This window comes from Crocodylus siamensis, chromosome 1 (assembly GCF_052110815.1).
Source record: "Crocodylus siamensis isolate JL-2025a chromosome 1, ASM5211081v1, whole genome shotgun sequence".
Taxonomy (NCBI): Eukaryota; Metazoa; Chordata; order Crocodylia; family Crocodylidae; genus Crocodylus; species Crocodylus siamensis.
In genome coordinates this window covers 370,151,847-370,172,439 of record NC_143395.1, presented here as the reverse complement: position 1 = coordinate 370,172,439, position 20,593 = coordinate 370,151,847, and the positions used below count along the sequence as shown (strand labels likewise).

The 20,593-nt window shown below is 45.5% G+C and overlaps 1 protein-coding gene across 2 annotated transcripts in view; it reads left to right on the top strand.

Moving 5' to 3' along the window:
- The window catches only part of COG6 (component of oligomeric golgi complex 6), a 95,907-nt gene that overhangs the window by 10,626 nt on the left and 64,688 nt on the right, over positions 1-20,593 (top strand). For both annotated transcript variants that reach the window (XM_090027023.1, XM_090027014.1), the window contains exon 4: positions 8,543-8,601. In XM_090027023.1, coding sequence (XP_089883149.1) covers positions 8,543-8,601 — 59 coding nt within the window. The remainder of the gene's footprint in view (positions 1-8,542; positions 8,602-20,593) is intronic.

Here is a 20,593-nt window from a genome sequence, read left to right as displayed (position 1 = left end):
GGAATCAGTTCCTTGGCGTGATTAGCCTTGGCTTGTACAATAGAGTTTTGTAATGGTAAGTTCCTCTGGCTAGGCTATTATCATTTAAGGTACCTACTGATCATCATACACTCACATTCACTCAAGCGACCAGACCAATATAGCAGATTTTATCACTTTGCAATTACAATTTCAGTGCAGGTTTTAACAGTGGTCCAGGGTGTAACTTCATTCTGCAGGAAGTACATTCTTTAAGGGTTTAAAAGTATAAAATCTAAAATACAAAATGCCATGGTAAAGATTAGACAGATGAAATATAAAAATGCAGTGCAAGTTAGTGAGGATCAAAGGCTGCTGGTGACAGTAAGTGAGTTAGGTTAGCGCCAGGATATATTTACAGTCTTTGAAGTGGATATTTTAGTTCTTTTGTTTTCTTCAGTGACACTGAGCTTAATTTATATTTAGATATAGTTTCTAGCTTTCTCCTACAGAAAGCCACTTTAGCTTTCTGACTTGCTCTGAGCCTTGCCACGCCCGTGGGATGAGTGTGCTAGGTCTCTGCCAATACTCAGAAGGGAAAAGAAATGTACAAAAGAGGGGGAGGGCGGTGCTGGCAAGAAGGGCTTTCTTGTTACAGCTACAGTTTACCTTATCTTGAAATGTAATTTTGTAAAGGACATAAAAAATGTATACTTAAAAGGGCATCAGAAGTGGAGAGGGAGCTGTTACCTAGTGTGTAACAGCTTCTTTACATTCCTAAGTGTTGCCTTAAATATATAAGGATTCAAGTAAGCTAAATCTCCATGAATACAATCCTGGATGAAGCAAGGTTAAAGTTAGACTGGTTTTAGTACCCATGTGTTGCTATAGGTATAGGCATACTGAGGGTATAAACAGACTTTGCAAAATTAAATGCATCATCTGCAGGGATCTTGGTTTTTTCTGATTTAAAGAAATCCCCACTTTTCAGTTAAAAGAAAAAGTAACCCCAAATCCATATTTTCCATGATTAAAATAAAACACCACTATATATACATCTGTTAGTGGTATTTCCTACCCTATTCTGGGATCCCACCTTCCTTGTAGAGGTGTTCCCAGGGATTCCCTGGGTCCCAAGCCATTCTGGGATCCCACCCCAGTTATCTGCACTATGCCAGGGAATCTTGGGAGTGGGGGGGAAGCAAGCAGGGAAGTCTGGGAAGGTGCTTTTGGGATGTTAGGGACTTGATTTTGCGTTCCGGAATTCCCTCTTGTGCCATAGTATCAGGGTGGGGTGTGCACGATCGGGCCCTGGATATGACTGCCTGAAGCCACAGGGGAGTGTGGATAGCCCCCATGCTTCGGCCATAAACCAAACAGGTGGTTGTCTCAAAAAAGTTGCATAAATTGATGCCACCTAAGTTGCAGTGACAACTTTTGGGTGTTTGTGGCACAACAATGGCTAGGCATGTGTTTGCTTGGCCTTTGTGCCACTGTACAAATTTTTATGGCAGCACAAAGGCAACATCTGTTTTCAGCCTGAGCATTACAGTATAACAGCTACCATTTCATCTGGAACAGCAGTGACCCTATCTCTCTCACTGTACCCAATTTGTAGGGACCTACCAAAATTGCAGCAGAAGTGGACTGCATGGTGGCTCCTTTTAATCTTGCAGTTTCCCCCATGTGCCCCTACTTCTGATTGGAGGAAGGGCCCTGCTGCTCACCACTTACTGCTGCTGATTGGCTGAGTGGCCTTTCTGTTTGTTGTTGGCTGGCTGGAAGGCAAAAACTGCAGCATATTTAAAACCGTGATTTTCGCCTCCCTGCTGCTCAGGAGCAAATGGTGAGGCCCTTCTGCCAGCCAGCAGATGAGGGGGTGAGCCCAGAAAACTGCAAGATTATAGGAGCTGCTGCTCAGCATACTTCTATCGCTATTTCAGTAGATCCCTACCAATCTGGCACTTTATCTTAGGGAAATAAGTGAAGTCACTGGATTTTTCAAACTCTCTTTGAACAGTGAATAACATGAGTACAGAAAAAAGCAGAATGAATTAGATTTATCCACATCTGCAGAAGCTCCTTTCTGAGCATTGGAGTTTTGAGTTAAACATGTTGCATTTTCTGCCTTCCCTCCCATCATCTTGTGTACCCAACCTAAAGGGCAAAGATTAAATGTGTACCAATACATTGGTCCCATATCGGATCAGTACTGATATAAGGAAAATTGACAGTATCGGCAATCGGCTTTTTTTCTGGCTCATGTGGACAATAATGTCACCGATAAATGTCCTGTGCATGCCCGCAGCAGCAGTGCAGCATGCAGGCAGCCAGGAATTCAGCCCGGCAGTGTGGAGAGCAGCCAGGTTTGGCTGGTATATTTGTTGTGAGGAAAGGGGTGTGAGGAAGGCAGATTGAGGCCCCCACAGTGAGGGGGGGAGTGGAGCTGGAGCAGGGACGGGGCAGATGCTGCACAGCCAGGGTGGAGTGCAGATCAGAGCCACGAGTGGTTTGTCTGGGGGCTGGCATGTGCCCCCGTAGCCCACCTCCCAGTGGTGCCACCACCTGTCTCGAGCACAGACCAGTGCATATCCCTGCCAGGAAGAACCCAGTGCTGACCCAGCCTGCAATGGCAGCACTCCCTTGCCCCATAGGATCATAGAATTCATGAGCCTCTTCTCATAGGGCTGGCCACGGAGGTCCCCAGCCATATGAGGGGCCCTCCTCTGGACCCTCTCCAGGTTCTCCACGGCCTTCTTGAAGTGCCGCGCCCAGAACTGGACGCAGTACTCCAGCTGCGGCCTGACCAGCGCCGCATGGAGGGGGAGCAAGACTTCTGTGGACCTGTTAGTGATGCCCCTGTTGATGCATGACAGGGTGCGGTTGGCTCTGCCTATTGCTTCGTTGCGTTGGCGACTTGTATTCATCCTGGAGGGATCATGACTCCGAGATCCTCTCTGTCTCTGTGCTGCTGAGAGGGTCAGCCTCTAACCTATAACCATAATGCTGGTTCCCTCTCCCCAGGTGCAGCACTCTGCACTTGTCCTTGTTGAACTGCATCCTGTTCAGATCCGCCCACTTCTCCAACCTATCCAGGTCTGCCTGGATGCAGTCCCTGCCTGCCGGTGTATTCGGTTTACCCCACAGCTTGGTGTCATCAGTGAACTTGAACAGGGAGCTCTCCACACCCTCGTCCAGGTTGCTAATGAAGATGTTGAACAGCAGCGGCCCAAGGACTGAGCCCTGGGGGACTCCGCTGCCCACACCCTCCCAGGTCGACATCGACCCATCCACTACCACCCTCTGGGTGCGCCCCTAGAGCCAGTTTGCCACCCATGTGACTGTGCATTCGTCAATGCTGCAGTCCCTCAGCTTGCCCACCAGAATTGGGTGGGACACTGTGTTGAAGGCCTTCTGGAAGTCCAAGAAGATGATATCAACATCCTCCTTCATATCTAGGCTCTTTGTTACCTGGTCATAGAAAGAGATCAGGTTAGTCAGGCAGGATCAGCCTTGCAAGAACCCATGCTGGTTACCCCTCAACATCATTTTCCTGCAGGGCTCTCTTACATGTGGCCCTTGACAATTTTTTCAAAGACCTTTCCCAGGATAGAAGTGAGGCTGACTGGCCTGTAGTTGCCAGGCTCTTCCTCCCCTTCTTGAAAATAGGGACCACATTGGCCCTTTTCCAGTCCTCAGGGACTTGGCCCGAGCACCAGGAGTCCTCAAACAGCCGTGCCAATGGCTCTGCAATGACACTAGCCAATTCCCTCAGCACCCGTGGATGAAGGTCATCCGGGCCTGCCGACTTGGACACATCTAAGCCCTCCAGGTAATCCTTAACTAGGTCTGAACCAGCAGTCGGGGGACTCGCATCCTTCCTGGGCCTCTCTACGCTATCACCCAAGAGCACCCCATTGTCAGTGGACAGGAACACGGAGGCAAAGAACTTGTTGAAGAGTTCTGCCTTCTCTCGCGCGTCTGTCACCAGCTGCCCTGCCCTGCTCTGCTCTGCCCTACCCTGCCCCATAGGGGTCCAGTGTTACCCTGAGACTTCTTCTTGCTACCTATATACTTGAAGAAGGACTTTTTGTTATCCTTAATCCCAGAAGCTAATCTAAGCTCCAGTGCTGCTTTAGCCTCCCTAACCAAATCTCTACAAGCTCAGGTCAGGGAGGTGTACTCCTCCTTGGTCCCTGCCCCCTGCTTCTACCGCCAGTACGCTTTTTTTTTCTTTGCCCTCAGTCCAGCCTGGATATCTGTGCTCAGCCATGAAGGCTTCTTGGACCCTTTTCCTGCCTTCCTGCGCAGAGGAATTGCATCCTGCTGCGCCCCAAGGATAGCCTCCTTGAGGAAGGACCACCTTTCCTGGACCCCCATACTAGGTACCCCCTGGGCTCCGAGTGCCTCCCTGACTACTGCCCTGAGCACATCGAAGTTGGCTTTCCTAAAGTCAGGCATTTATGCTGTGCTAGTTACCCTCCCCCCCTTTCTCTGAATAGCAAACTGGATCATTTTATGATCACTGTCCTCTAGCCTCCCTTGTACTAGCACATCCCCCACCAGGGCATCCCTAGAGACTAACACCAGATCCAGTATGGTGTTTTCCCTAGTGGGGATGTGTACCTCCTACACGAGGTGTAGCTCCTGTATGCATGTCAGGAACTTTCATGAGTGGCTAGACGTGGTCGACTGCTCCTCCTAGTTGATGTCAAGGTAATTCATATCACCCATGACCACAACATCCTTTGCACACATGGCCTTCCCCAGCTGCCTGGAGAATTCCAGATCCAGCTCTTCCTCCTGATGTGGTGGCCTGTAGTAAACCCCTACCACCAGTTCCCTCTCCCCCTGCCCTCCTTGAAGTTTGACTCACAGGGTCCCATTTGGAAGGTAGAACTGGTATACTGTTCCCTGGGCATTAGACATAGAGCACAACTCCCACCTCCCAAACTTTTTTCCCCTTCCTATCTCTTCTAAACAACCTAAAGCCCTCTATGTCTAATGCCCAGTCAAATGCAGATCGCTGCTGCTGCTGCCTCAAGGGTCAGGGGATACCGGGGGCACTGTGTGCTCCCTCCAGCATCCTCAGCTGACTGCTTTGGCCAGCTGATTAGCCCGAGTTCAGATTTCCCAGGCCAATCAGCAGGGCCAGTCAGACAGTCAGCTGAGCCAGTCAATCAGCTGTGTCTGCCTGCAGCCCCGCCCCCTGTGGGAACCCCGCTTGTAGGCTGGAGCTTCGTCCCACCAGGGGATCCCTGGTAAGTCAACTCTCAGGTTTTTCCAAGCTCGGGCTTCCAAGCTCCTAGCCCTCTCCCACCCCAGCGCAAACTCCGGCGCGCCCCTAAAGAGTGCGCCTGTTTGCGCTCCCTCTTCATGCAGCTCCCGCGTGGTGTGGCTAAATAGGGTCAGGCAGGGAAAGAGTCCCCTGCCCGATCGCCAGCACCTGGCCCCACTCTCTCCCTTCCCCCGGCTTACCTCTTCGTTGCCGCAGCTGTCCCTTAGCTGCGGATTGCTGCTGCTGCCGCCATCGCCACCTCAAGAGTCGGGGGATACCAGGGGCACTGTGTGCTCCCTCTGACGTCCTCAGCCATGTGCAGACTCAGGGGCACATGCCCCCTCCATACCTTTTCAGGGTGTGCTTAGAGGTGGGAACAACTAGCCCCTTCCCGTGCCCCCTAGACGAGCCACTTGCAGCTCTGTCCCACACCCTGTCTTGGCTGTGCAGCACCTGTCCCAGCCCTAGCCCCGCTCCCTCCCTCCTAATGAATCGAGTGTGGGGGTCTCGATCTGCCCCCCTTTCCCTATGCTCCTTCCCCCACAACAGACTTACCAGCTGGATGCTGTTCTCCAAGCTGCCTGGCTGCATATCTGCAGTCGGATAGGTATCAGCCAATATGACTCATTAAAAACTGGCCATCAGCATTGGCCCAAAATACCTCTATTGGTGCACTCATAGCAGAGACAGATGGTGAAGTACTCTGATTGCAATAGTTGAAGAGCTGTGAAATAATCTCAGCCATACTATGTGCTTAGTGGTTGGCTTAAATTTTTCCAAACTAAAGACGAATTTTTGTTGTTGAATAGAAGACCTCTTGGCCATTGCAATAACAGAACGCTTTTCCTCAAGAGGACAGTATTTCAGAGATGTCTCTAACGTTAGACAGTTCATCTATTTTAGTGTATATTCAGACTTCTGTTTCGCAGTTACTTTCAGATGTCCCCAAAATTTTTGAAGAATAAGTTTATATCAGCACTCAATATGAGAAGATGTTAATAGATCCACAATTTTAGAGGATATTTTTTTAGCTATGATAAGTAACGCTTGTATGTATTCGTGCTTCAAAATAATGGCAAATACAAAGGGAGATGGTTGATTAGGTATGTTCGTTCCATCTCTCAACTCCTCTTGCTCTAATCATATCAAGTATTCAAGCCTGATTTTTTTTTTTTCTTGCACCCCCTCCACTTTGGAAACAACTATCATCTGTATCCTCTAATCAAACTAATTTAAATACCTAATGTTTATTGCAACATAAAGTATGCTGTTTTCTACAGCTGTAGATCTTGGTTTGACCTAGGAAACTCTTAGTCATTTGTTAGTTTCCACTTTTGAAGTTGCTTTGTCTTATGAGTATACTTAATGCTTGACTTCGCCTCATGGCCAATGCAGTACCAGTGCATTAATAACTGTGGGTGACATCTTTTGATTTATTCCTAAATCTCTCTTTGTAGCCACTCTAAGGTCTTGAATATGAATGACATGAATGAATGTTTACATTTTATGAAAGGTCCAAGAAGTCTCAAGCTCGGCTGGCTTACTTGCATATTGCTAACACATTCATTCGACCATAATGCTTAACATGCCAACTTGAGTTCATTACAGGGTTATTTGAGAGAATCTGTCTTCGGATTTCTCCCCCTCCCCACACTGATTCACTTGCAATACTTTTACTTTTCCATAGCTGGCTATTTCAGGAATTTTTTTTCCTGATAGTCACCCAATTTTTCCCCTCTTAATTTCTCTTGTTACTGAAACAGGGTCTACACTTTCTACAAGAAACATGGATGTATTGTCAATAATTGATTAGTATTAGGCAGAAAATAGGACAGGGTGGCATTTGATTGATTAGCATTAATTACAAACTTGCTGGGATGCATATTCTCATCTTATTCTATTTTGACATTCATTGGAGCTATAGTTCTGATGGATTTGACCGTCCATTGGGTAGATGAGTTGCCCTAACAGCCAGGCAGGAACAAACCTGAGCCTGTGCTTACCTGTCTATCTCCTCGCATCTCGTGACCCCTTTCAAACGATCTGGTGGCATCCTGGTTGAGAATCATTTTCCGAACAGATCTTTTATACTTTAACCATCCAGCTTCCAAAGTTTGAGTTGGGTTGTTGAAGGTATTATACTTGAGTTTTACATTTTGCAGCTGGCCCAGATGCCAGGATTAAATAGAGATGACAAGTGTTGAGATCTATCCCTGTTGTGGATTACTTTAATACTGTATTTATCTGAATCCAAGACCACTCTGACTTTAAGAAGACCCTCCAATAATTCTATACATGAAAAAATTATAAATTTATTGTAATTATCCATATCTAGAATTGCTGGAGAGTCATTTTAAAGTTGTCCCTCCCTCCCCTCCCGGCAGCAAGGAAATCAGTGGCAGGAGGCAGGCACTGGGGGAGTGTGGAAGAAGGAACATTCAGGGGAGTCAAGTGGCCTGAATCCTACCCCTTGCCCCCATACAGGCCCTCTGCTTTGCCTGTCACCCCCTACTACTTGCTTCCCTCCCCAACATGTGACCTGTCCTGTCCCCATATGCCCCCACACTGCCACTTATCCTCCAGCTCCAGTCTGGGGTACAGGACAGCAGGCAGTGTGACCCCAACCCAAGGCCAGGACAGTGCTGCCAGCACTGTGCTGCTACGGATTTGAGTTGCGGCCAGAGAAACCATGTGCTCTGTGGTCTGGGCTTGAGTGGGGCTGGAGCCCAGCCAGAGCCTGAGGATAAGTGGCAGGGAGGTGGGGACATGGCCAGAGGTGGTGGGTGAAGAGGTTGGTGGTTGAGACAGAGTTGGGGTGGATGGGCTGCAGCTCTGATCCGGACCCCAGGCCAGAGCTGGAGCTGCAGCTGCAGCTACCACTTACTCCCCTGCCATCCTGTGCTCAAATCCAACACAAAGGAGCTTTTCCCCTCATGTTAAGTGTAAGCATGGTATATTTAATTCCTTTTGTGTTCAAATGAGCTTGCCCAAGTCCTCATTTGTTGCAGCAGTTTATTTGCAATTAAAGGACAGAGTAAAATGATCTAAGCTAAGTGCATTGCACCTTGAATGGTTTTGTGCCCAAGGTCAGGAATTTTAAATGCAGTTCTTATTATGTCTTCTAATGCACCAATATTAAAAACTAGGAAAGAACTGATTAGTGGTCATTTTAACATGGCTGACTTCTTTTAAAGAGTACTTCACTTAAATTGCTGTAATCTGAGTTCCCTAAAAATATTTTAAAAAGCAAAAAATGGAATTAGTTTAGTAGTGTATATACTTACATTGATTCCAATTATATTCTAGGCAGCAAAGGAACAGACCCAGGATTTGATAGTGAAGACGACAAAGCTTCAAGCCGAGAAGTATGTGCATCATCATATTTATTTTTTGCTTTACATAATAGTAGTTGAAACCATGACAGGATCAGACCTTTAAGTATTATTATTTCATACTTTTGCAAGCAAACTTATTTGAAACTCAGTATGAAGAACGGCCCTTTGGATGATGAAATTTGTGAACACGTTGCCATTTCGCGTCCTCAGAAGTCTGGAGGGGGTGGAAAATAGCAGTTTGGAGTGGCACAGTGTGATGAATATTAATGTTCTTTATCTGATGCCAGGCCAGAATGTGATACTCAGTTTTGTCTTATAACACACAGTGGTTTACAGTAATCAGTTCAGTAGAGAAAAGCTCCTAAACACCTGTTGAAAATTCAGCTATTTATTGTGCTGATTTGTTTAGAAATACTGACTGCTTGGTATTATACCTGACATTGATCATTATATGTTTTTCTCGAGGCCATGGCCACCTTCAAATTCCATATTGGCTTTTTTTGTTCCATCATGGCTTTTTAATACTGATGACACAGGGATCCTGGTTTTCTCTGATTTAAAAAAAAAACCCTTGTTTTTGACTGACTATTGTTCTGTTAACAGTTGTGCCCATGAAACTAAAATTCTTGCATAATTTTGATTCGGAACAGTATGATTTGGCTCTCTTGTTCCACTTTTATGTAATGAGAACTTTCCTGTCTGGCTTAGAGATACTTGATTGTCTCATAGAGTAAAAAGAATGCACAAATCCAAGAAGGATTGTGTCCATTTAGCAAGATCTCAAGTTTTATAAATGTGAAAATAAACGTAATGTTAAAAAAAAATGTAACTAGCCATGTCTGAGATTTTGTGACTAGCATTTAATGTGGGGAAAGGAAGACCAGGGAGGTAAAGCAGAGGCTTAGGGTCAGGAAGCCTAGATCAGGTTTTTAAAAGTGTCTTCAAGTTTCATAAGCTTCAGAGAGCATGCTGTTAACAGGCCAGGCTGTAGGATTTATTCCCTTTCACTAAATGGGTGAGAGGAAGAAAATCTGTTCCTACTTAACTTCAGACAAGTATTTGTGTAGTCAGTTTTTTGTTTTTATTTTTTACTAGCTATATTGGATGCATGTATTATGTTTTTCCTGCAGACTTTACACACATTAGCACATGTTGGCACAAACTGCCAAATTGCATGCCTGTTTTGCCATATTTAAAATTAGCTGTGAAATGCAGTCCATATTTTATAAGCTCGAACATGAGCAAGTTCTCCTTAAAGTCCCCCATGCATCTGGTACCAGTTAAAAGAAAGATTTATATTCTGCTCTTTTCACTTTCTTTACTTCTGGGAATGGAATAATGACCTATGCAATATCTATGTTGTCTTCATGTATTTTTTAATAAGGACGTATATTTACAACTTTAGCCTTTATTGTCAGGTTAAGAAGAATGAAGCTATTTACTTTTTCTGCATGTTCTTCCTTTAAAAAATTAATGTAGATCTCTGGAGATTATTAACTTATCACAGGAACAAATTATTTATAATGGGAAGTATGACTAGAATAGAGTTCATCTTTTTCAAACAAGTCAGCGAGGTGCCCTGAGATTTTGTGTGTGGAGTTGCAGTTTGTATTCTATTCACTGTTCCACATTTGACTTTGAATCTGTTTAATATAAAGTAGTTGACTTTGCCAAAACCTTCTACTTAATATTACCTATTGAATAAGTTATTGAGCAAAATAGTTGGTGACTTTGAAAATTCATTACTTTCATAGGTATACGTGAAGTGATTATAACTGAGCTGTGATTATATTTTTCATTTAAACTTAGAATTGCAGAGCCATAAGGGACCGTTTAGTCCAGACCCTTGCACTGAGGCAGGATTCAGTGTAATGAGGCCAATCCCAACAACATTTGTGTAATCTTTTCTTAAAAACTTCTGATGAAGATTCCACAACCTCTCTTTGTATCCCTTTGTAAAGCTTTACTACCTATCCTAAATTTTCTTCGCCACAAATTAAGCTGATTTCTTCCTCAGATGAACAATGAACACTATTGATCACCATTTTCTTGACAGGAATCATTTAAGTGTTGGAAGACTGCTGTAATATCTCTATCCTGACTTTTCTTTTTAAAACTAGACAAACTCAACTCCTCCAGTATTTTCTCATAGATCCTATTTTCAAAACCTCACATAGTTCATTTTGTTCTTCTCTGGACTCTGTACATCTTCAAGTGCAGTTCCTAAAACTAGACATATTAATCTTGCTGCAGCTTGACCAGTACAGAGTGGAGAGGAATAATTACCTCCTCCCATGCCTTACATTTTATTTGCCTCTTCATACATCCTAGAATGAGATTTGCATTTCTAGCAGCAACACCACATTATGTTGATTCATATTTAGTTTGTATTCCCTTATACTTTCCAGGTTTTCCAGCTATACTGCTGCCTAAGGAAGCTATTCCTTTTTCTTTTTCTAAATGCACTTTATTTCTTCACCTGTATAGAATTTCATTTTATTAATTTTTGGATTCTTTCTACAATTCACCCAGATCATTTGGAATACTAATCTTGTCCTTCATAATACTGATCCTGTCCTTCATAGTACTTCAACCCTCTTCCAGCTTGATACCATTGGGTAATCTAGTGTACTCTATTCCATCATACAAACTGTTAATGAAAATCAAACATGACAAGCCCAGGTTGTAATGGGGCCCCTAACCCATGTTACTTGGTGGAGAGGCACCAGAATAAAGGGGCTGAGGAGAGAGGCAGGCTCTAAACTGCAAAGCTCCAGGTTGCTATTGAGGGAATAAGAGCCCTTGTTGTTTGGTAGAGAGAGAATCAGCAATGCTAAACAGCTGCAGGAAAGTGCAGAGGGCAGCTCACAGGGAAACAGTCTGCAGAACAGTAACCCCACAGTGAGGACCAACCTTTTTATCAGGAGTGCCACAAATTAGCTGCACACACTCACAGAGTGCCTCCAATTCCCTTCTCTTGCCCAGTTGGCTCCTCTGCTTTTTGCTTTTTGCTTCCTGCCCAATCTGCTGCTGTTTTCTGCTGCCTGTCCTTTTCGCACTCTGCTGCATTCCAAATATAGAGGTTGGCTGTGCCACTTAGGGCATGAGTGCCACAAGTTAGCCACCCCTGGCTTAATGCATAGCCCCTATGCCCAGTCAGAGAAGGAACTTAGGTGATGGGAAGAAAGAAAGTTAGAGGCATATATAAACCTAGCCCCTAGTCTAAAGAATCACTCTGGCCTGGATTCTGCAAGGTAAGGAGCTCTGTGAAGCATCTCACAGTCATAAGCTGTTTCTGTCTGTTATGGAGTCTGTGAGGCATGTGTGTTGAAAAAAGTGCCAAAATGGGAGAGGCTGGCATCATTTCTGAAAGGGGTACCAGTAGGGGCTGAATTGGATCATGGGCAAAGGAGATGAGGTGGTAGATAGCCTTGAAGGCAAGATCTAAATATTTAATCCCAAAGTGTTGAAGAGGAAGAGGTAGTTAAGTCATGTTAGTCTGAAGTCGGTCAGAAGGTAGGGTAGATGGGCACCTTTATAGACCAAATAAGGTTTGGTGTGTGTGTGTAGCACAAGCCATCTCAAACCCAAGTTCATTTCATCAGACGCTGTAAAAGGAGGTGCTGAAAGCAGAGGTATAAGGAGAGAGAAATTAGAATACAAAAGACAAGGGGAGGGAAGGGGGGCAGTTCCAGGAGAGAAAAACAAATGAGCAGCAAACCCATAGGAATGCAGGGGGTCAAAAAACTAATCCAGGTAATGAGCTAAAAATTCATAGTCCCTATTTAAATCATACTTAACACAGTTCAGTTTGTGGATGATTTCTTATTCTGCAGTTTCTCATTCAAAAAAGAACAGAAGTCAGTGAAATGAGTATGAAGGGGACCAAACTTCCAAGGGCACTAAACCTACCTTCTATTAATGTACACACAAAATGTATGTTCGGTTTCTGTGCACTGTTTCACTTGTGCAGAAAAGTAATTGAAATACACAAAGCCCTTGGGTCAGAGGCGATATCTTTTATTAGACCAACTAAATAGTAGCAAAAAAAATTCCATCTTTTGCCAGCTTTCGGGCCTGTACACCCTTTATTGTAACTTCCAGCCCCTAACTTCCCTGTGCAAAATGGAGTTTATTTTCTACCTAGGAGGACTTTTACAATCTTTGAATTCTCCTCAGCCTGATGAAAAGTGTATGTGCCCGAAAGCTTGAAAAGAAAGGAATTTTTTGCTACTATTTAGCTGGTCTAAGAAAAGACTCTGACCCAAGAGTTTTATGTATTTCTTTTTTTCAGACCAACATAGCTACAGAATTGATGCACGTAGATAAAATGCACCTGGGCTAAACTGCTGTGTCTAAACTATGCATGTGTATAAATGCTCATGTACGTGCAAATGATTTTGCTCAACATTTGTACAATGAAGTTGTGCCCATATCAATGGAGGCCTTGTTTTGATCATTTGTCTCCACAAGTCGTTTAGTGTGTTAGTCATGTAAACACTTCTGTAACTGAAAATTCAACAGGTGTATCTATTTTTTGGTATCTCAAGGGATGATGTTCTTAATACTGGGCAGTTCGATATGTGCTTGTTATAAAGCTTTTTTCCATCCCTTAAAATATACTTGTACAATGAGGTATGTACTAACTTATGTAAAAACATTCAGTATTAATGAAACATTTTCCCTTCAATCCATATGTAGTTGGTATTATTAATATTAATAAGAATTACGCACATACTTCAGGAGAAAAATGAATTCATTAAGTCACATTTTTCTGTTTAATTTAAATGAAATTCTGATGCAATAGTAGAGATTGCTTGAGAATCAAAAACAAGCAAATACAATTAACTGGAATTGATTTTGCACAGTGGGGATCAAACTCAAGGCATTCTGTGTGTTGGCAAAGAGAATGAAGGTCATGAGGCAGTTAGGCAAGAAGCTAGAGAGAAGGGAAAAGACCCAGCTGGAAAAAAAGGAAAAGATCCCATAACTGGGATTCAGCTGCAGAGTCAGCATCCTCTCAGACTGAGGATATCCTTCCATGGAGAGGGTTCCCAGTGTCCAAATAGAAGGTTTTAGTAATGATGGGTTCAGTCACTGGGAACATGGATAGTCTTGTTTGTGATATTTGGGAAGAATTGCATGCTGAGGTGCCTGCTGGACAGTAAGGGAATGATTGTCACGAGAAAGACAGACTGGCTTGTTAGGAGTGCTTTGGAGGAGTCGGTGGTTGTGGACCAGATTGACGCCAATGATACAGGAATGTGTAGGAGAGAGTCTCTGGAAGCTAAAGTTTATAGGATTCTTCTGCAGTTTTTCAGTCAGCTTTTATTGTTACCACTCTGAATAATTCGGTGCCCCCTGTAATTTGTCCACCTCCATACTCACCTGTCCACAATCCAGATAATATATGTATATGTTAAACAGTACAGGCCCCCATACAGGGGCCTCGCTGTTTATCTCCGTACATTATAAGAGCTAGCCACTTAAACCTGTTCTTGACTACCTGTCCTTTAGCTAGATCCTGGTCTGCAAGTAGACCTGGCCTCTAATGGTCAAAAGCTGTTTGAAAACTTAGTTGCACTGTATCAGGAAGAATTGCCTTGATCCACATGGCTGTGATACTCTCAAAGAGCTCTAGCAGATTATTCAGGCATGACCTTCTTTTATAAAAGCTGTGATGATCCTTCCCCAGAAAGTCCTGTTCATTCATGTGACAGAAAGTGCTATTTTTAACTAAAGCTTCTAATGAGTTCCCCCAGAACAGAAATCTGGCTCAGCTGCTCTGGTTTTAAGAAAATGTAAACATGCAGATAATTTTATTCTGTTTGGTGAATTAAAGAGAAACATGTTCTGAATTTTCTACCAGAAAGTGGTGTTAGATCATAAAGTACAAGGTGCCAATATAATGTATTATAGATTTCATAGACTTCATAGATTTTGTAGACATTAGGGCTAGAAGGGACCTCAGAAGATCATCGAGTCCAGCCTCCTGCCCAAAGGGCAGGAAGTCAGCAGGGGTCATAGGATCCCAGCAAGATAGACATCCAAACGTCTCTTGAAGGCGTTCAAAGTAGGTACTTGAACTACTTCCGGCGGCAGTCTAGTCCAAACCTTGGGGGCTTGGACAGTGACGAAGTTCTTCCTTATGTCCAGCCTGAAACTGTCACAGAGGGGTTTGTGACCGTTCGATCTTGTCATCCCTTGGGGTGCTCTGGTGAACAAACGTTCCTCCAGATCCTGGTGAGCACCCCAATAAACTTACAGGTGGCCACCAAATCATCCCTGAGCCTGCGGTTTTCCAGGCTGAGAAGTCCCATAGCTCTCAGCCTCTCATCGTAAGATCTGTTTTCCTGACCTCATCATGTGCATGGCTTTCCTCCGGACTCTCTCAAGCTTCTCCACATCCTTTTTGAAAGGAAAAACTGGATGCAGTTCTCCAGCTGCGGCGTCACCAGGGCTGAGTACAACAGGAGAATGATGTCTGCTTGAGAAGCATTTATGGATGCAAGCCAGCGTTTTGCCTGCTTTACTGGCTGCAGCATCACATTGAAGGCTCATGTTCATCTTGTGGTCAGTCGTGACCCCCAAGTCCTTTTTGTCTGAAGTGCTAGCCAGTGTAGCACTGCTGACCCTATAAGCATGCTGCGGGTTTTTCCACCCAAGGTGGAGAACCTTGCATTTTTTTGGTGTTAAATGCTATCTGGTTCTCATCTTTATCTAGAATACTTATTAATATTACCTTTTTTTTCAAACTTTGACTTTATTTTGTATCAAATACAGAAATGCTCATTTTAGACAGATGAAAAGTTTATAACCTTACTCTGAGACAAAACAGTTAAAAGGATGTTGTTATAATTTATTGTTGGCCAAATTATTGAGCTAATAGCAATTTATAGATAGGTTTGAGAGTTATGAGACCAAAATACACACTGAAAATGTGTAGCAAGATTTTTAACTGGATTAGCACTGATTCTGAATAAAGTTTTTATTTTCATAACCCTTTTTGAAACATTTTCAATGTATGACAGGTGAAAATTTGGTATGGTATGAGCATACGCACTTTATGCTTGATCAGCTCTTGTTAAAAGCAAGTTGTGCTAATAGGTAGTATAATTAGTATTGAGTTCTAAGCTGACTAAGCAATTAGGAGGGAAAACAGAAGGTTCACTGAAAAAAAAATCAATAGTCTAAAGCCACAGAGCAGAGAATGCTTTAAAGCTCAGTTTGCACAAATACAAACTAAAGTTTGTCTGAAGCATTGAAATAATGCTGAAGATGTTTCTTCTGTTTGTGAGGTCACTAAATGTTGAACCACTGACATACCGATTTCTCTGCTTTTGTTTCTTTAGAAGAAAACCAAAGGTCTTAACATTTTCTTTAGGGGTGGCTGTTTGCAAGGTTTCCCAGGAACCACACCGTCTCAGGAGTGCTTGGGGTCTCCCAAAGGGGACAAGAAAACTAGAGCATAAGATGAGCTTTTGAGTACATCAGTATTGTTGCTTGCGCTTTCATCTTGGCAGATTTTTCTTCTTGGGTTTTTTGAGATTGCTGCATGGTCTGGCTATCTTGGTAACCCTGTATTGGGACCCAGCAGAGTAGTGGGATTCTTATGCTGTAATGCCAGGGGTGTCAAACAGGCCCTGGGCCAGATCTGGACTGTAGGGACCCCTCCACATCAGATCTGTGGGGCCAGTGGCACTGTGGCAGGTCTGAATTGGATGGGCAGTGATGCAGGTTGGGCATGAACGGGGCAAGCGAGGGCTGTATTGCTTGCCCATCTGCTGCCAATGGCCATATCCATAGGAGTCAAAGGACCCTGAATTCTGCAGCAGGCCCCTAACTTCCAATAGCCCACTGGACCACAGGGAAGCCAAATCGATCCTGCAGGCCATACGGTTGATACCTCGGCTCTAATGTCTTTGCTGCTTGGCCATGTCAATTGTTACTCTGGCCCTTAAGTACAACTGCCTCATGTGTCTAAGGTTTTCACCATAGCCATAACACTTTACTGATGATAACTTACTATTTGAATAGTGCTTGGAAGAATTCACAAAGTCCCTGCAGAAAGAGCTGCCGTCTTGATTACAATGAAATATGCCTGAAACAGAAACTAGCTCCTTTACTTCAGAGACTTCTGATTCTGTAGGTTTGGCCATAGAAGCAAGAACAACAGAAAGCTGTTAAATGCTGACCTCCTCTGAAAATTTAGCCCATGATTGCTGGAAATCCTTTTGCCAGTTTTCAGAACAGTGAAGATACTAAAGCAGATTTACATCTGAGAAGCAGAGTATAGGAGTTAGATTATTTCTTTCCTGATGACTAAGTAAGTTAATTTGTTTCAAACTAGCTTGGTTATCTATATCACAGCACGACCTATGACCTAGACAAGTGATTCTTAACCAGCATGCTGCAGCACCTTATAGAATCATAGAAGTAGGGTCAGAAGGGACCTTGTAGATCTTCAAGTCCAACCCCCGGCCTGGGCGGGAGAAAAGACTGGACTCAAATGAAGTCCAGCCAGGTAGTCATCAAGCCTTTTCTTAAAGAACCCCAGGGTAGGAGCCAGCACCACTTCCCTAGGAAGTTGGTTCCAGCTCCTAGCCGCCCTAACTGTGAAGTAGTTCTTGTGGATATCTAATCTAAACCTACTTTCTTATAATTTATGTCTATTGTTCCTTGTCATGCCAGGGGGCGCTAGGGGAAACAGTGTCTCCCCTAAACCCTTCTGGTCCCCCCTAGTGAGTTTGTAGACAGTCACCAGGTCCCCCCTCAGCCTTCTCTTGTGAAGGCTGAACAGGTTTAGGTCCCACAGTCTTTAAGTGTAGGGTCTGCCCTGTAGTCCCTGGATCATGCGGGTGGCCCTCCTCTGGACCCTTTCAATGTTGTCCACATCCCTCCTGAAATGGGGCGCACAGAACTGAACGCAGTACTCCAGCTGTGGCCTGACCAGCATCGCATAGAGGGGGAGGATCACCTTCCTGGTTCTACTTGAGATGCACCTGTGGATGCACAACAAGGTCCGGTTAGCCCTGCCAACCATGACCTCGCATGGTCGGCCCATGTTCATCTTGGAGTCAATAATGGAGTTGCATTTCACCCCGTCATCCAAATCACTGATGAAGAAATTGAACAGCGCAGGCCCCAGGACCGAGCCCTGGGGGACTCCGCTGCCCACTTCCTCCCAGGTCAAATATGACCCGTCCACCACCACCATCTGAGTACAACCCTTGAGCCAATCCGCAATCCATCTGACTGTGTAGGCATCAATGCCACAGTTGCCTAGTTTTTTAATGAGTATGAGGTGGGAGATGGTGTCAAAGGCCTTGCTGAAGTCTAAAAAGACTATGTCCACGGCAACACCTGCATCCATTGCCTTTGTGACCTGATCGTAAAAGGCAATCAGGTTGGTCTGACATGACCTGCCCCTAGTGAAACCGTGCTGGTTGCCGTTGAGCATCATCCCTGAAGCTGACCCATCACAGATGTGCTCCTTGAGGATCTTCTCAAAGAGTTTCCCAAGGATAGAGGTAAGACTGACAGACCTATAGTTGCCCGGGTCCTCTCTCTTTCCTTTTGTGAAGATGAAGACCACGTTAGCTGTCTTCCAGTCATCTGGCACCTGGCCTGAGCACCACGAGCGCTCGTAAAGCCGTGCCGAGGGCCCTGCAATAACCCCAGCTAGCTCCCTCAACACCCTGGGGTGGAGAACATCTGGACCCGCTGACTTGAACATGTCCAGCCCCTCCAGAAGCTCTCTAACCCGGTCCTCCCCAGCCTGAGGTCTGGAGGCGTTCCCCTCGAATCCATCTGGCATCACAGCGGGGAAGTCCTGGTCCCTGCACAAGAAAACGGACATGAAGAATTGGTTAAAGAGTTCCACTTTCTCCTCTGGCGCTACCACCAGATTGCCCAGCGTACTTTGCAGGGGCCCCACATTACCCGGTGCCTTCTTCATCCTCCCTATGTATTTGAAAGAGGACTTTTTATTGTCCTTGATCTTGGACGCTAGTCCTAGCTCTGTGTCCGCCTTAGCTTTCCTTACAGGCCCAAGCAGAGGAGGTATATTCCTCTTTGGAGATAGCATCCCCCCTTCCAGTGGGTGTACACCACCTTTTTGGCAAGCAGGTATTTCCGGACGCCCTTGGTGAGCCAGGGGGGCTTTCGGGCACTCTTGCCCCACTTGCTTCTTGTTGGAATGGACTCCCCTTGGGCCCTGAGTATCGTTTCCTTAAGGAACGACCAGTCGTCCTGGACACTGAGTTCCCCTGCCCTCAAGAACCCCAGCGCCTCACTCACTAGTCTCCTTAGCTTGTTGAAGTTGGCCCTCCTAAAGTCTAGGGCTACTGTCTTGCTGCAGGCCCCTGGCACCCTGTGCTGGATGATGAATTTCAGCAAGCGATGATTGCTATCGCCCAGGTCGTCAATAACCTGGAGGGCCCTTACTAGGTCATCACCTGTGACCAGGACCAGGTCCAATAGGGCGTTTCCTCTGGTGGGACTGTGCACCTCCTGTATTAAATGGAGGTCCTGTATCTCAGCTAGGAACCTCTTGAAACAGTCCATCCTGGCTGACTGTTCCTCCCAACAGATGTCCGGGTAATTTAAAATCACCCATGACAACTACATCCCTTGCCTTAAGTGCCTCTGCAAGCTGACCTGAAAATTCCTGGTCCGGCTCCTCCCCTTGGTTGGGGGGTCTGTAGTAGACCCCCACCGTCAAATCGCTCTCCCCACGGCCCCCTTGTATCTTGACCCAGAGAACTTCAGCTTGCCTCTCCTCTGACCCCATTCTGCTGGCAGAGGATGTGTAGTGCTCCTTGACATGGAGTGCCACACCGCCACCTTTTCTTCCTTCTCTATCCTGCCTGTAAAGCCTGTAGCCCCTAATGCTAGCTGTCCAGTCACGGGACGAATCCCACCACGTTTCTGTTAGCCCTTGTGGTGCCTTGAGGTCCTTCCAAGAGTGCCACAGAATGTCGTGCAATGTTAGCACTTAGGTATGCAAGCATGATTATTCACGAGATATAAACTCAGAGATTTCAAGTAGGAATCCATAATATTAAAAACATTCTAACCTGTTGTGGTCTTTGTGAGTCCTTTTTAGCAAAAGAATTGCTCTGTTTTTCTGTAGACATAAAGCAAGTGAAAACTAAGAGGTGACATTTTCCAATGGGAGCCTCTCGTCTAAAAAGTTTGAGAACTGCTAACTTAGATGCATTCTTAGATTCATGTGATGCTATTGCCGAGGTCCAGGTCAGGGGTCAGCAACATATTTGGCCGGAGTGCCCAAAACACCCCAACCTCAACTTTTTAGATGTTGGTGTGCCAGGAGCAAATGGTGAGGGAGCTGTGAGGGTCCTGTTCCTTAATGTGGCAGGGCAACCCCAGCCCCTTCCCTGCTGTCTGCTGGTAGCAGGTACATGTGCACCTCCAGGCAGTGAGCCCGACCTGGGCTTTGCAGACCTCTGTGCATCTAGTTGCAGCCTCTCCACTGAGCAGCCTGTGCTCCGTGGCAGGCAGCAGGGGCCTGGTCAGAGCCCGACTCAGTTGTGGCAGGTGGCCAGGAGGCTGCAAGCCACTGCACTGAGGTCTGTCAAGCCCCAGCCTGGTTTGTTGTTGGCAGTGGGTGCACACGCAGCTTGAGGTGGATGATGGGGAAGGGGCTGGGAATGCACTGTCACAACAAGGATCAGTTCTCCTGCTGTCCCAGCTCCCCTCTCAGCTCCCCTGCTGTCTGCCCTGAGGCATACGTGCACCCGATGCCGGCAAAGACCCAGGCCAGGGCTCTGCGGGCCTCCGTGCAACAGCTTGCAACCTCTCAGCTACCTATCACAGCTCGCCTGGGCTTTGTGCAGGCTTCTGCTGCTTGCCACAGAGTCTGGGCTGTTTGCAGCAGGTGGCAGGGAGGCTGAAAGCAGCTGCACCAAGATCTGCAGGGCCCTAGCCTGGCTTGTTGCTGGAGTCAGGTGCATGTGCGCTTCCAGGTGGATGACAGGAAGCTTCAGGGGGCCAAATTCTT